This window comes from Syngnathoides biaculeatus, chromosome 14 (assembly GCF_019802595.1).
Source record: "Syngnathoides biaculeatus isolate LvHL_M chromosome 14, ASM1980259v1, whole genome shotgun sequence".
Taxonomy (NCBI): domain Eukaryota; kingdom Metazoa; phylum Chordata; class Actinopteri; order Syngnathiformes; family Syngnathidae; genus Syngnathoides; species Syngnathoides biaculeatus.
The window spans coordinates 28,198,159-28,213,771 of record NC_084653.1 but is presented as its reverse complement, the minus strand read 5'-3'; the positions used below and the strand labels follow the sequence as shown (position 1 = coordinate 28,213,771).

Genomic DNA, 15,613 nt, shown 5'->3' with positions numbered 1-15,613 from the left:
CGAGTGACTTTTCTACGGCGCTACTGACTTCGTGGCCTGTCGCCGCTTGCCTGTTTGGATTGAGTTTGTGACGACTATTGAGCTTCCCCGTGGAGTCCGGTCGCAAACTCGGCGGCGAGCTTGCGGCCCACTCGGGCTGCCGTAGTGCTCAAACAAGTTGCGTTTCTTTAGCGTTTCAGCGCGTCCCCACCGGGCGGTGATCAGCAGACGCGTTCGACGACTTCAGACTTCACTGCACTTGGCTTTGCTTGCTAGTTTGTTGGTTTTGTTCCGTTCCGGAGCGACGCCAGATCTTCCTTTTGCAAACACGTCCAGCTTCGTGAAAACTTTGCCGTCAGCGGCCGGGAGGCCTTCGTGAAACAAGTTCCACATTTGAGCACGTTTGGACAAAAGAAAGTGAGAGGGGGAAAGAAAAAGTACAAATGCATCTCAAGGCGAAGAGGAATTCATTTTAAACAAGTAAACAGTATGAATGCTATTTGACAATATTTACTGGAACAAAGACATAAATATGAAGATTACAATGTAAAAATTTTGAGGACAAAGCATGTCAGCAAATTAAAGCTTTGCCCTTCATGATTCTGAGAGACTACTTTTATTCAATTACTGACTAAACAGTAGAAAGAGGTCATTTCTTTTTATTGACAAAAATTGAAGAAAAACATCCTGGCTGTGAACTATACAAACAATTCCGGCTATGTACACGTTTACATTTCAGATTCATTCGTCATCGTCTTCCTCGGCTGGCAGCGGCCTGGACCTGCATTAAAAAAAAAAAAAAAAAAAAGAGTTTTTATCTCAAGTTATTTCAACATGTGCAAGATCATATAAAAAAAAAAAAAAAAAAAAGCTCCTTAATCAACTTTTTAGAAGGCAGCAGATGCTCAGAGCAACAAAGCCCGCGCGGGACCAAACCCCGAAAGTCACCGGACGGCAACGTACTTCTTGCCGCTCTTGGACACGCCGCTGCCGCCGGCCTGTCGGTCGTCCGCGTCGGGCTCCTCGTTCTCCTTCTCCGGCTTCCTTCCGGGACCGTCGAAGAAGTCCCCGATGCCCTTCTGCCAGGTGGGCGTGGGCCGGACGCACACGGGGTTCCCTCCGGTGTACTTGTTCTTTCCTGTGGGAGCGGACAAAACCAGAATTATCCAACGCCAATGACAACAACAAAGCAAGGTGAGATTCAAACGAACCGCCATTTCCAAAATTTGCGCATGACATATTGCCATGAAGGCTACGAGCGGGGAAGTGTTGCAAATGTCACGCTTGGCCTGTCAAAGTACTTCATATTGTTTGCCATTTGTCTCACTTCTTTAATTGAACATCGATTTGCTCCCTCGTCCCTCTGATTGACATTTGACCTAATATGTGGACTGTGCTCTTTGTTTCTTGAATCAAAGATTAGAACCTGTAAAGTCAGAAAAGTACACAAGCGTAACAAGGCTTTAGATGTGACTTTTTTTTTTGGGGGGGGGGTTTGCAGTTTCCGAGATTTGCCCATAAACAAAAATGAGCAACACCTTGCGTGACGAAAACGATTATCCACCAAGTCAAGACTTGTTTGTGTGACGGGTGGTCGCGGCAGTTGCTGCCAAAAGCAAGAAGCCCGTTTCGTAATCTGACAAAAAAAGAAATTAAATAAAGTCCAATTATTGAAAAGAAACAATTCATTCTGCAACAATTTGGACAAAAAGGAAGCAAGGAAAGGGAACCAGCTCAGTAACGCCAATACGGCTTTTTTTTTGTGTGTGTGTGCGTGCGCAAAAGGATCCAGAAAGTTTTCAAGCACGCCAATTGTAATTGAGGTCACATACTATATTGAATATCGTAATATAGTAAATGTGTGTGTGTGTGTGTGTCTGACCAGGGGTGGACGCCTGACCGGACGAGGAAGAGGACGAAGCGTTGGACGCGCTGGAGCCCAAAGACTTCCTGGGTGCTGAACCTGCAACAGCTGCAAGCAAAAAGAATTCACTTGGACGGGGACCAGATTGAAGAGCCACTCGGTGGCTGCTCTCCAGCTCAACATAGGCACAAATTTTCATTTTTACGCTCTTCTATTGCTCAAATTAAAGATAAGAATCAAAAGGGAGATGGCGCGTTTACAAGTTGCTTACAATCACAAAACCCAAATGTGTCGTTCATCTGAAAAACCATTTTGGCTTCCTTCACTTTGGATTTGTGGCTTTGTGCAGCTGTGGATGTTGTTTTCGAAGTTTAGTCGGTCGGGTACAAAAACATTGAAGGTGGACATATTCTTCATCATACACTTCTCAAGTCTCCGAATGATCCACCAGATGCCAAAATCGACCGGTGGCGTTCGATCGTGGCCGAAGTGAAACAAGTTTGGTGCGCCGCCGCACAACAGGAAAGACAGAAAAGAGACTTGACCGAGGAACGCGCTCGTCATGTGGAACATTCGGAAAGTGAGCAAGAAATCGCCGTCGGCGACCATTTTTGTTTGCTTTCTGCGGTGACCATTTTATTTACCTTTCCTGTAAGCTGCGGGGACGCTGTCCGCTTTGGTCCGCACCATTTTCACAACACAGAGGAATGGAACTTCTACTAAAACAAAGCAAAATTCACGCCGACAACCGACCGTCGTCGTCGTCGTCGTCGTCGTGTGAGAAGTTGGAATTAAAATGCAGTAAAAACAAACAAACAAAAAAAAAAAACCTCGACCGAGTTGCTGTTAGGTTGCTTTCCCGCCTTTCTTCAACTGCAAGAACGGATGGGGCGGGAACCTTCTTCTTCGGTGGTGCGGCGGCGGCGGCAGCCCGCCTCTTTGCTGCCCCCAACACTCAGACGTCGTTACTGCTATTAAACCTTCCGTTTATCGGTGACGTCTGAGTTCTAGTTTCCCACAAAGACCGCATTTTAACTGCTCACCGTTTGTTTTGTAAATATAAAGTCAATGTTAGCGACTGTGCGGTCACAAGTGACCGGTAGAACCGTGTGATAACGCAAAGATGACCGAGCATTGAAGGCGATTTTTCTGATTTTGTCAGGGTTTGTCCCCCGAGGCTCTCCGTAGTGGCGGCAGCTGCTCGTTCTTCAAGCGTCTCCCTCAAGTTTGTCCCAAAAGACAAGAAAAAAGGTTGGTTCGTCACTTTTTCCATCTCCCGCGGGACAATTTGGGCCTTTTCGATTCCTCATTGTCACGTCGGTGCCGTCGAACACGTTCAGGTGGCCCACGGACAACTTTGAAAGTCGCCGGTTGCTAACTCTTTTCCAAAGGTTCGGTTTTATTTTTCTCGTTTTTTTTTTTTTTAGCTTAGCCGCTAGCCGGTTACTTTCGCAAACTTTCTTGACGTTTGTGTTCCGTACAGGCAACATTTTTGTCTTTTCTTCCCGGACGAGGTTGTGGCTTTCCGCAATTCTCGAGTCACGCGGGTTTGTACGAGAAAGGAAACGTCAACACGTGTTGATGTTTTCATGCAACAAAGTGTCAAAGTTGTCGAGGCCCAGTCGAACAGAAAGATTGCGGCGGCGCAGGAGGAGTTTGTTGGAATGTCGCCCCCCCCCCCCCGTCAAGCGGCGCTGCATGTTGATTATGTTCACCGAATGGCAGAAAATGTCACAGCACAAAAAGAGGCCGATTCGGTTTTCTTGTCCGTTAGAAAATGGGCCAAAAGGTGGATAATTGCTTCGCAAATGTCGGGGCCTGAAATTCTGCAGATGTAGTCGTGGATTCTTTTTTGGTTTTTTTGCTCGGTTTGCGCAGTCAAAAAGGGGCGGTTGTTGCTTTGTGGTGAAAGGTCAGAGGTCAAAGGTCGTTGTGGTCGCGGCGCAGGCGGCCATGGACGACGGGCACAACCGGCTGGCGTCCGCGGGGGACGTGGTCAAGATCTGGGACGCGGATTCCATGACGCTGCTGGAGCAGTTCAACCCGCACGGTGGCCACAGGGTGGCGCAGGTGTGCTGGACCTCCAACAGTATCCTCCTTAGAACCGCATTTGCATGGGGCGCTCTCTTGGTTTCTGGTCCTTGACCTCCGACCGCCGCAGACCAGCACGTGGTGAGCGCCGGATGCGGCGGGGACAAGCTCGCCGTCACCAGTCTCAAGTCTCCTCACGCGACTCTCCTGGAGCTGGCCCACGGGGTGAGCGGGCGAGCCGAGCCGAGCCGAGACGCGCGGCGGCCGACCTGACGCAGATCTGCTCTGTCGCTTCCAGAAAAGGCAAACGCGAGTCAGCCTCAGCTGGTCTTCGCAGCTGTTGGCCAGCGGAGGTCTGGACCGCTGCGTCCACATCTGGGACCTGAAGAGCGCCAGGCTGCTGCGCTCGCTCAAGGTCCGACGGCGCCGCCTTCTCGGTCGTCCCGGCTTTTTCGACATCGCGCTCTCGGTGTTGCGGTTCAGGATCACACGGACGAGGTGACGTGCGTGGCGTTCAACTCCAACGACAGCCTGGTGGCGTCTGGGTCGGCCGGCGGCCATCTGCTCCTCTACAGCCTCACGACCAACACGGCCTGCAAACCCTTCGGACCCGGCGGCCAGCGGGTGGCGACGCACACAAATTCGGCTTTTGTTCTTCTTCCTTGTTTCCCTTTTTCTTCTTCTTCTCATCTTGACCACCGTCTCCCGCCTTTTCTCCCACCCGACGTGTGATGCGATGTTTCGGGCGGGCGGGGCCCACTCGGCAGCCGGTGCGCGACCTGGCCGCGTCGCGGCTGAAGCGCTCGTTGCTGGGCAGCGTTTCGGACGACGGCTCGCTGTCCCTGTGGGACGCCAACGCGCAGAAGGAGCTGCACGTCTTCCGTGGCGCCCACAAAGCGCCCGGCTCGGGCGTGGCCTTCTCGCCCGCCAATGAGCTGCTGCTGGTCAGCGTCGGCTTGGACAAGAAGATCGTCTGCTACGACGCCGCCAGCAAGATGTGAGTTGCCGTCGAGCGAGGGGGGCCGGGATTTGAACCCGCAGCCGTGCCGGCCCGACAAAACGTGCACACAAATGACACAAACGACGCACACTGAGCCACACGCCGAGACAAACTTTGAGCAACGCACGCAAACAACCCCGGCGTGAACTTTTTGCAGCGCGTGCAGACGTTAGAATTTGTGCGCTCGCACGCAGAACCCTCCTCACGATCCGCACGGAGAGCCCGTTGACGTCGGTGGACTTCACGCCGGACGGTTCGGGTCTGCTGGCGGGTTCCGCCCAGGGCCGGATCTTCCGCTACGACCTGAGGAACAACAGCGCCCCCGCCGGGGTGACGTCGGCGCACGACACCCCCGTCACCTGCCTGCGCTTCCGGTGCGCCGCCCCAAGACACAAGGTGGCGCCGCTCGTCGCTTGCGCCGGATTTCGATTGCCGAGCGACTCGATGAATCGCAGTCTTGCTGTAAAATCGTAACGGACCCTTTTGGGACGTCGACATCGTCAGTGATATTCTCGACTGATTACGCCAAAGAGCCGTGCGGTCGACGCTGGCTGAGACGATTCACAGGCCGGCGGTTTTGTTTTTCTTGTTGTTTGTTTTCCAGTCGGGCAAAACGTCTTCGTGCAGGGTTTCCGGCACCAAGAGCTCCGCCTGCAAACTGTCCGGCGGGCATCCCGGCCCCGCCCCCGCCGCCTCCCGCGTAAACGCGGGTCCGTTCTCGTTGATTCTGCAAGCGCGTCGCCCGAAGGCGGCGCTCGTCTTTCAGCGTCGGTCGTTTCCCGCAGGTGGCGCCGGAGCTCGGGTGGCCGACGGAGATGCGGCCGGTCAGGAAGGGGCGGAGCCTCTTCCCGCCGTCGGACGAAATAGCCTCGACATGTTTTCGCCGCTGCGGCAAGGTAACAAAAGTGGGATTAAGAAGGCTTCATTTTCAGCTCTTGATTCAAACAATTGAGTGATTTCAAATTTACCAAACGTGATTTTGTCGCCGTCGCCGCCAAGTGATGCACTCATCAAACCCGATTAGGTCAGGTGGAAATGAAAACGAGTTTCTTTTTTCCCCAAAATGCTCCCACATGAAGCTGTTGCGCTAATTACTAGTTCAATTATTATTCAATGCGAATGCGTGACGACGTCGAAACGTGACGCACGCCAGCGCGGGAAAGTCTGACCTCGGCGTGTCGTTTTTGTGCCCGACGTCTCCGTGTGACTGGCGCAGGTGCAGGAAGTCCGTCGGACGAGACGTTCGCCGCAGCCCGAGGTCGGCCGCGCCGTCGCACGACCGCCGTCGCCGCCAAGTGACGCTCGCTGACGCCGTTGTTTTTGTTGCCGCAGCGACCCTGCCCAGCGAGGAGGCGGGGCTTCCTCAGCTGACGGGACGCAGTAGTCTGGACATGTTCTCGCCCCTCAGGGAAAGTCGGGCGACCGGCGACTGCGGCGCCCCCGGGACGGCGTCGGCGGGCCGGGCCTTCCGCCCGCGCTCGGCGTTCCGGACGCCCTCCATCAGGGAGGAGGAGCCGGACGCAGCGGTTGACCCCGCCGAGGTCGGGACCTCGACGACTGTTTTTTTTTTTCGACTCGGCAAACGGGGAGTCCTCTCAGACGTAAACGCAAGTTGATGCCGATCCGACAGGCATCGCGGGGCGTCTCGCCCGGCCCGGAGAGGCGGGGTCAGACGCCGCCGACCGATCGTCGCCCGTCCCCGCCCTTCGCTCTGGAGCTGAGCCCGAGGGGACAAGACGACGTCGGAGCTCAGCTCGACCGCGACTCTGACTCGGCCGCGACCGCTCCGGGTCCGTCGCCGGTCGTCGACGTTTCTCCCGCGGTGTCGGCGGGCGGCGCCAGGGCCCCGTTCAGCAGCGTCCAGTTGGACATCATCACCGACATCATCCGCGAACAGCTGGACGAGCTCAGGTAAGGTTGGAAGTACACACAAGAGGGTCTCGATCAATACTTGAGACTGACTGGCTGCGAAAACTCCAACGGCGCACACGATGGTTTCAAAACAGGATTAGCCGACAGCTTCGGGCTTCTCCAAACGGGACTTTTGGTGGGACGACGCGTTCTTTTCTTTTCTCTTTGCAAATGTCACAAATGCTTTTTGACCCCCCCCCCCCCCCCCAGGGACGCCTGCCACAAGGACATCATCAACCTGCAGGTGGAGATGGTTCGGCAGTTCTGCATCCAGCTGGTGAGGTTTGACGACGACGATGACGGTGAGGACGATGACAATGTCACACGTGTGCGCGTCTGGCAGAACGAGTTCCACGCGCTGATGTCGGCGCACTTGGCGGCCCGCGAGGCGCTGCTGCGGGAGAACGAGCGGCTCAAGGAGGAAAACCTTCGGCTCAAGACCAACTACTGAAAGGCGACTTCAGTCTGTTTCGAGTCCATTTGAGGAATTGGGGGGGGGGGGGGAATCGTGATGACGTAACGTGTAAGACAACAACCCCCCCCCCATTGCAGTTTATTACTACGCAATACTTTTTTTTTTTTTTCTCGAACCAGTTCATGCCTTATGTACTGTTTGTTTTTTTCAACCATTGCTCTTGCACTCTTAATATTACCTGTTGTCATGTTTTGAGTGAAGGATTTAACCAATTTTAAGTTGAAAGGAAATATTAAAAAGGAACAAAATCATTTCTGTTGTCATTTCTATCGTGTGAGGGTTTGAGTTAGGCTGCGATGTAACACCTCCAAAAGTGGGGTGGGTGGGTTAATATACACACACATACAGAGAGCAAGATTTCCTATAACTTGAATTTCCCTTCGGGATAAGCATTAGAAACCGATTTTAATCTATTGTTTCTTTCCATGAATTGTATAAAAAAAAAGTTGACACACTCCTGAACTTTGTGATGCTTTGAGAATCAGAGGCCTCAGGTCACAGCAGATGATTGCAAATGTGAAAAACTCCCAAATTTCGGACACGTTCGGGTTGAACGACGGCTTCGACCATTCCCCCCCCCCATCCGTTTCTCCTACTGACGGCTCGCACGCGCCGAGGCCCTCGACGGGTTTCTAGCTTAGGCCGCGGTCACAGTCACACCAAGGTTGCGGGTTGAAGTCTGCCGTGACCCGTGTGGCGTTTATATGTCGTCCCCGTGCCTGCGCGTCTTTCCTCCGGACACGTCATACGACGCGCTTCAGAGTTAAGTTTTAAACCCGTCGGCCGCCTCTCGCCCGAAGAGAGCCGGGATAGACGCCGGCGCATCCGCCGCACACCGGAGGAGAAGCGGTAGAGAAAATGGACGGATGGATAACGTGAATTCAAATGTGTCATTTGTGGACGTTGATTGGTGGCGTGAAAAGAGGCGGGGTCTATTCAAGTAAATAACGGGCTTTTATTGACAATGAATAAAAGCAAAATAGACAGCAATAAAAGTTGGAGGTCAGAGGTCAGCCAGGTTGACTCTGCATATCGGGCAGGTTGTCTTCTCCTGACAAATCACACCAACGCTCGACGTTACAACCATGGCGGGACAGGACAGCACATACATCTTTTTCAACAACACTCACATTTTTCTTCGCTTTCTTTCACCTTGGAAAAAAATAAAGACCTCATCCAAAAGTTGAGTTTTTGTTGGTATTTCTATCTGAAGATAGAAAACGGGCTTCTTTTTGGTACATTCTTTTTCCTCGGTTTTTGGAATCCGCGCACGCCTTTTGAGAGGTCAACTTGTCAGGTGAAAAAAAAAAAAAGGTTTTTATGCTGGCAAAAGGGAATATTGGACGTCGCATTTCAAAACACTTTGAAGCAGCCGTTCCAATGACTTCCGCATCAAGCCGTTTTGGGCTACAAGGCTCACTTTGAATAATCTGCCGGTTATTATTTTTTCTTTAATGGATGAATGGAATTTTCCATCCCTTTATTCTCAAACTGACATCAATTGATGACGACGACCAACAAATTGCCGCTGCACGCTCGGTCGTACGAACGCTCGGGGAGGAATTACATTTTGGCGGCCTTCGGGGAGCTCGCTTTCGAAAACTAGCCCCGCCCTCTCGGGACGACCTTTGACCTTTCCCGTCCCACGCCGGGCTTACCCGCAGCCAGCGGTCGATGCAGCCGACGTGGTAGTCGTGGAAACAGGGCAGCATCCTCAGCGACTCGCCGTCGTCGTAGTCGCAAAAGCAGATCTGACACCTGCCGGTCAAAGCGTGGCGTCAGGATCGCGGCGGGCCAAGGCCGCGAAGGGGCGTCTCACTCACGCTGTGGCGCCGCCGCCGGCCTGGAAGCGCTTGACGGGGAAGCGAAGGACGTGAGCGTGCGTCAACTTCTTGGGCGCCACGGCGCCTTGGCGCTCCTCAAACTCCAGGAGGGCCTGCGGACGCGGAAAAAGCTCCAGAAAGATTGTCGCGTGACCCCGGACGGCCGCCTCACCTCGTAGTTGTCACCAGAGAAGTCGTCCGTCAGGGGGGTGTCGTTCCTCCGCCGGCGGCCGAGCCCCGGCGGCGAGTCGGCCTGGCCGAAAAGCTGCCGCTGCGACACGGGACGACAGCTTTGCGTCGGTTTCACGCGAGCCCCCTCGAAACGCGGCAAAACGTTCATCGGCCGAAGGCGGAAATGTGACCGCAAATGTCGGCTTGTACGCGCCCCCAAAAAAAGTTTGCTGGGATGAAATGTAAGCTTGTGTGATGTCATCATCACTCACCCTGCGGTGAAGGGTCCAATGACGACGCGACTCCGCCTCCTCCTGGTCAAAACGAGCCTGCGCGCACAAACGGAAAGTCGTCAACAAGCGGCGACGGCGCCGTCGGGCGGGCGGAGGCGCCACCTGCAGGATTCGTGCCATCGCTTCGTCTTCCGCCATCTGCGCCGCGCGAAGCCACGACCCGCCGTCGCCGATGACCACTTCCTGCGCCGACGCTGCGCACAGACACACACTTCCTGTAGCAGTCGGCCTCGCGCGTCGTTTGTCATTTCCAAAGTCGGCTATCTGCAGATTTGTTTGATTTATTGGATGGAAATGAAGATTGGACCTCTGACCTGCTGTTTCGATGGGAGCAAAAAACGTACTTTTCCGCCATCTTTTAACATCCTGGTGTCAAGGAAACTCAAGTTTGACGGTTTGGTACATTTATATATGTTTTTATATTACGGTGGTCATTTTTTCAGTTTCGGCTTCAGTCAGCACTGGAAGCAAATTTCTCTTGACATGAATACGATTCATCTCCGCGCACACAAATGAATCTTAAAGTTCCCACCAAAGGAAACAAGAAGAAGGCATGAAATCAATGTAAAAAAAAAAAAAAAAAAACAGATAAAGTGCATGATTATTGTTGTTGTTGTTATGAAATGAGTTGAAGGGCTGAAACAATTCACCAAATAACTCATATTGGAGAAGCTTGGCGGTGATCATTTTTCCGCGCGGACGGACGGACGTTATCGGTGACTTTTGAGGCCACGCAAAATCCCGAATACTACAGTGTAAAAAGAGTGAGGATGGTGACCCGAGTGGACATCAAACATACGTGCACGTTTTGGTGTTTCATAGCAAAATCCATTTTGACCCAATGCGACCTCAAAGGAGGCACGGTCGCCAACTGGTTAGCACGTCTGCAGGTTCAAATATCTTATTTTCCGTTCAAAAATAAGAAATACATTTTTTTTTTTCCCCATTTGTAATTTAAATCGTGGCTGCGTGTGCATCTGTCGACCCAGTAGGAGATACGAGATTTCTTTTCAAAGCGGAAGAAAAGGGCAAGGCACGTCGCCATGGTAACGGCGTTACCTTACCGAGGGAGGCGGCGTCCCGCTCGCCGCTCAGCCACTCTCTCTCCTCCGCCGTCAGAAAGGACAACGAGTCGGACGTCGTCGAGGAGCTGGGGGGAGACGAAGAGGAGGAGGAGGAGGAGACGTCCGACCAGGAGTGGACGGGAAACGGAGCTGGGGTGGGCGCGAGGCGCCGCCGCTCCAGCTTCCTGCGTTTGGACGGCCCGGCGGAGGCGGCGCTACACCGGCCCGGAGTCGCCGAGCGTAGCGCGGTCACCTGCGGAGGCCCACATCACCTGTCAGGTGGCGGTGCTGTCGCCGTTGCCGCCGCCACCTTCACTTCAACCTGATTTCTGCCCAAACTGCGCCAACCCGGGAGCGGGCGCTCGTGTACCTTTGGACTCGACAAGACTTTTTTTTCTTTGCTCCTCTAGGGTTGCATTGCTTGTATTATTTGAGGTTTATTGCAGCTGCGGCTGTCGCGAAAGCGCAATCCAAAGAAATTTGGGTTGAAAAATATGTTTGGGACTCACCGGGCTGAAGGTTTCCTCTGCGCGACGCGTGCGTCGTGTCTTCCTCCTGAGCTGCGGGCTGATGCAAAAACAATGAAAAACAACATTCGCTAATAAGTCCTAAGATGTGATGATGAAAACAAGTATGAAAAGAGCGGCTTCCAAAATTAGAATCATTCTCATTTTGCATACATTCTAAGAATGCAATGCCCAATAAAACTTAGTTTAGTTTTGGATTTTCACACAATCGTGTTATAGAGTGCGATGCATTCCGCTTGTGTACAACTTTGTCTGACATCGCACCCATCGGAACAAGTGGGTCGGAAATGAAGGTGCTGTTGACACCTGAGGCCGCGCCGGGCCCGCCTCTACCTGGGGGTCTCTGGGACGACGAGCGGCATCATTTTCTCCAGGAGAAACGCTCGCCCCTCTTGCTCGTCTTCAGAAGCGCCCAAGTCGTGCGCGAAGGTCTCCTCCATTTTCAAAATTCCCGAACCACTAAAACGCAAACAACACAAACTTTTGGTGACATTTTTACATTTTGAACGACGCAGTTATTACCCCCGCCCCCACCCCGAAAAAAAACCAAAAAAAAAAACCAAATTCCCCCGCCGCATCCGTTCAAATAAACCCGGAAGTGCTAGCCACTAGCATCGTTAGCATAGCAAGAGTACCGATGGCGGAACGGTCCAAATGAGCAACAAGCTAACCTAATACATACGACATACGTACCTACATTAGTTAATGTGTTCAATTCAAGAACGTTACTGATCATTTACTTGCTATGTTCGGAGTGAAAAGAGTAGTTGTGGATGACGACGTAATAGCATTCGGCGCGCATGACCAGACAGGAAGTAAAAAGATTACTTCCGCTATCAACTCTCTTTGCTTGTTTTCGCGTTGGGTGGGGGCGGGGCCACAAATGGTGAGCCACTCGCTTGCCGCCTGGCAGTACCACGTGACTGCTTCAGAATTTGGCGCGACGTCTCATACTTGGACACTTCAAACTCAAATTCTGAAAAATGACAGGATTTTTTTTTTTTTTATTCATGCATGATTGTGATTAAAAACTTACAGCTAATAACACCAAATTTACCATCTCCAGTAACCTGAACTAAAGAAACAATGGAATTTATTTGCAATTTAGCCAGGAATTTGCATTCTGTAAACAATTTTCTCAAATGTTAAATGACTCAATATAGCAAAGTGAATTTATTTAACGCACGAATGACTGAAGACTCAATTCTCCTTAGGTGAGTGAGTTTCTACGGATGCCTGTCTGTGTATCCTGACGGTGAACAAAAGATTTAAAAAGTTAGACAGATGACAGTAAAAGAGGTTTTGTTTTGATTGGAAATCTCAGAACTCAAATGAGCATTTTTAATTCTTTCCAAAACAGGTGAGCGTAAACAGCGCCGCCCGGAGGCTAACAAAAATGACGCGCGGCCAACGCCAGAACAATTGCGTGTCCGCAGAAACCAGCGAGAAAGGAGAACCAAGATGCGCTGAAGTGAGGAGCTCAGAAGAGCATGGTCTCCAAGGACTTGCGCATGCAAGCCAACTCCTGCTGTTGCTGCAAGAAGACAAAATGAACTCCCGATTCCAGCACGACGACGACGACGGCGGCGGCGGCGGGCGGACTCACGGCCTCCCTGAGGATCTTCTTCTGCGTGGCGGCCATCTCCTTGCTCAGATCCTGCTGGGCCTGCTGCAGGAGCCCCCCTGGGCCCTTCTCCATCTCCTCCATGTTCTGCAGACACGCAAACAAACGCCGTTTGTGCCCCACTCGGAAAGATGGCTCACGAAACCTCTCGACTGATGCGCTTCAACGGTCCACAAATCTTTTCGTGTGTGTGCTTGGGCGCAACATCTCTTGATGTTTTTCTGCCAGGTGACATCGTTGCATTCTCGAAGGACTACTTTCATGCTTTGGTTTTAGTTTCTGGAAATGTATAACTTTATACATTTCATGGCTAACAAACAAACGAGACATTTGGATGGATGGATGGATGGATGGATGGATGGAAGCGGCGATAGCCCCCTGCTGGCCGTCGGACACAATTACACTTGACTGGAACAAGCGAAGCGTCCCGTTTGTTCACCGACAAAGACAAACGAAAAAGGAAAAGCCACGAGAGGAAGGCTGGTGATCCTTCCCGTTTCAACTTGGACCAGTTGCTTGAAGAGCTCTTGGATGGCTTCCAGTTTCTGGTTCTGAACAGCTTTTATCTGCTGGACCACCGTCTGCAGCTGCCGCATCAGATTCTGAACACACACACACACACACACACACAATCGCCGCATAATTTATGAATGTAGTTAAGTATTGTTGTAAAAGATCATACAGCGGCTAAAGTAAGTATTTAACACATCACTAAATATACGTCCAAATGTGCTATAGACCTGAAAATGTCACCAGATGTTTGGATCAATCCATGTAGTCCAAACATAAAAAGAAAGTAGAACAAATAAGATCAAAAATTAAGTTGGAAAAAAATGACACAAGGGGAAAGTTTTGAACACATGAAGGGATGTGCAAAAAAAAAAAAAAAAGCCCCACTGGTGGTTCTCACGTTCAGCTTCTTCTCCTGCTCGTCCATCTGCTGGGACGCCCGCTGCCACTGCTGCAGAACCGCCGCCAACTGCTCAGAACAGTCGTCCGTCATCTTCTTCCTGCGCACACGTACGGGATGTGAGGAAGCGATGCGCCTGCGCACGCCTCCTCAGTGGCCGTACCTCCGCCTGTACGAGTCGTTCCAAAGTTGCTCAATCTTCTGCTGCCCTTCGTTTATGTAAGTCTTGGAGAGGCTTTCCAGGCGCTTGCGCTTGGTGCGCATCACTTTGTTGATGTCGCCTGAAGGAAGAACGTTCACATCATCAGAATTGATAACAGTTGCACAAAATTTACATTTCAAATAGTTCACTAAAGTTTGTTTTAATAACTCTATATTTACAATTCTACATCAAAAGATGGGAAAACTATATATAAAACTAGTCCAGGTTTCGATGTGCAGTAGAACCAATCGTCTTTAATCATCTTCTGACTTCAGCTTATCCTCATTTACATTTACTTTACATCTCTGTAGCCTTCTATATTCCTATTAGCAATGGCAAATTTAAATAATTTATTACTTAGCATATACCAACATGCAACATCGCAATTTTTTTTTTCCGTATATTTGGTTTTACGCCGTTGGTTGTTTGATCTATCTTGGTGGCGTCTATATGTTAATATTGATATTTAATTTCCCATATGGGATGGAAAGATGAGCTCTTTACCACTCAGTACTCCAACATTGCAAAGCACGTACACGGTATTAAAGAGCACTTTCCTACCTCCAAAGTCCTTCATCATGTTGTGAACTTCACTCCTACACACAAACATTTGAGGTCGTTAGCGTGTAGCTCTAAATCGCCCTAGTAACAATAAATACAAACATAAAATAAAGACAAGTGGCAGAATATACCCAGAGGCAACTGCAGTTTCTTCATGGCCAAGCTCGGAGGCGGCTCTTTTTATCAACGGAGCTTTGTCCTCCCCTGGGATTTTGTCTTCCGATGTCATTTTGAGGAAAAGGAATTTAAAAAAAAAAAAAAAAAAAAAACATATTAGCATAAACTAGCAACGGCCAAAGCCGAGGGCTCGTTTACCTCGTTGGAGATCGTCTGATCCACAGTGGGGCGCTTTATTCTTGTCAGTAGTGGGAGAAAAGTCAAATAGTTTCCTAACGTCTTCCACTCTGAAACTTTTCTCCTTCATTTTCTTGCCGTCCGACATTTTGTCGAGTTTGCTCAGCTACTGTAGGTGGCGAACCTTTTACGCTAGCTAAGCCCACTGAGCTGACGGCGGTAATAAATATGAATTGAACACGCCAAAAGCACTTTTTTCTTGTCCCTTCTATCCCAAAATGTGCCGTGCTGAAGTTTGGAAGAGAAAAAGATTGAGAAGCAGCTTAGAAGACAATGAAACGAATTTCTTTAGCGCCCCTGAATCAGCTTCAAATGCCGCCTTTTTCTCGGACGACGTCAACCCGGAAACTATTTTTTTTTTTTTTTTTGTCAGGGGTTAGGTTATAAATTATATAATTTTATATTTGATAACCTTTTTTTTTTCTTTTTTAGTTTTAAGACACATTCATTCCTGATACCCACATAAAAAAAGAACGTTTTTCATTGTGTAATTCCAAACTATATCTTGATTGACAATTGTTTTGGAAAATGGGACTTGGCACACTGCTCAAAATCTCACTAACCCAATTAAAGTCATGGTCCAATTAAGCAACAAGTAATCCATTCTCAAACTAGGCTTTTTGACAACTGACTTAACTGTTTACAGCAGGTTGAAAATAAACCTCTTCATAAATATCACATTTCCTCCATGAAAACAGATTTATGTCTTTAATTTAAAAAAATAACAAGACAAAGACTGAGGACCCGGGTTCAATCCCGGGCCTACCTATGTGGAGTTTGCATGTTCTCCCCCCCCGCCTGTGTGGGTTTTCTCCGGGTACTCT

General features: G+C 50.4%; 4 protein-coding genes across 7 annotated transcripts; 1 reads left to right on the top strand and 3 right to left on the bottom strand.

Annotated features, from left to right (window-relative positions):
* Window positions 1–620: 620 nt before the first annotated feature.
* pclaf (PCNA clamp associated factor) lies at window positions 621–2,690 on the bottom strand. Its single transcript, XM_061840674.1, has 4 exons — window positions 2,488–2,690; window positions 1,862–1,951; window positions 943–1,117; window positions 621–760 (listed from the first exon to the last, which is right to left on the bottom strand). Exons 1-4 carry the CDS (start codon window positions 2,531–2,533, stop codon window positions 721–723), a joined length of 351 nt encoding a protein of 116 aa, XP_061696658.1. The 5' UTR covers window positions 2,534–2,690; the 3' UTR covers window positions 621–720.
* Window positions 2,691–3,013: 323 nt separating this feature from the next.
* On the top strand, window positions 3,014–7,511 carry nedd1 (NEDD1 gamma-tubulin ring complex targeting factor). Of its 3 annotated transcripts, none has more exons than XM_061840627.1 (14): window positions 3,014–3,094; window positions 3,756–3,932; window positions 4,005–4,099; window positions 4,173–4,289; window positions 4,358–4,498; window positions 4,642–4,871; window positions 5,069–5,270; window positions 5,479–5,584; window positions 5,660–5,770; window positions 6,091–6,132; window positions 6,207–6,415; window positions 6,505–6,785; window positions 6,996–7,062; window positions 7,129–7,511. In XM_061840627.1, the coding sequence occupies exons 2-14, from the start codon at window positions 3,797–3,799 to the stop codon at window positions 7,234–7,236; spliced, it is 1,845 nt and encodes a 614-aa protein (XP_061696611.1). In that variant the 5' UTR covers window positions 3,014–3,094; window positions 3,756–3,796; the 3' UTR covers window positions 7,237–7,511. The 3 variants fall into 3 exon arrangements, with proteins under 3 accessions (XP_061696611.1, XP_061696610.1, XP_061696609.1); XM_061840626.1 differs by lacking the exon at window positions 3,014–3,094 and adding an exon at window positions 3,095–3,234 and having other exon boundaries at window positions 3,791–3,932; XM_061840625.1 differs by lacking the exon at window positions 3,014–3,094 and adding an exon at window positions 3,101–3,234.
* A 684-nt stretch (window positions 7,512–8,195) lies between these two features.
* On the bottom strand, window positions 8,196–11,955 carry si:ch211-59o9.10 (uncharacterized protein LOC561841 homolog). Its single transcript, XM_061840648.1, has 10 exons — window positions 11,879–11,955; window positions 11,472–11,597; window positions 11,121–11,178; window positions 10,612–10,864; window positions 9,650–9,741; window positions 9,527–9,583; window positions 9,256–9,354; window positions 9,084–9,196; window positions 8,919–9,018; window positions 8,196–8,311 (listed from the first exon to the last, which is right to left on the bottom strand). Exons 1-10 carry the CDS (start codon window positions 11,938–11,940, stop codon window positions 8,264–8,266), a joined length of 1,008 nt encoding a protein of 335 aa, XP_061696632.1. The 5' UTR covers window positions 11,941–11,955; the 3' UTR covers window positions 8,196–8,263.
* Window positions 11,956–12,275: 320 nt separating this feature from the next.
* sycp3 (synaptonemal complex protein 3) lies at window positions 12,276–15,151 on the bottom strand. Of its 2 annotated transcripts, none has more exons than XM_061840650.1 (8): window positions 14,751–15,151; window positions 14,567–14,651; window positions 14,436–14,470; window positions 13,836–13,953; window positions 13,673–13,772; window positions 13,258–13,364; window positions 12,745–12,850; window positions 12,276–12,666 (listed from the first exon to the last, which is right to left on the bottom strand). In XM_061840650.1, the coding sequence occupies exons 1-8, from the start codon at window positions 14,875–14,877 to the stop codon at window positions 12,619–12,621; spliced, it is 726 nt and encodes a 241-aa protein (XP_061696634.1). In that variant the 5' UTR covers window positions 14,878–15,151; the 3' UTR covers window positions 12,276–12,618. The 2 variants fall into 2 exon arrangements, with proteins under 2 accessions (XP_061696634.1, XP_061696633.1); XM_061840649.1 differs by having other exon boundaries at window positions 12,281–12,672.
* Window positions 15,152–15,613: the final 462 nt, after the last annotated feature.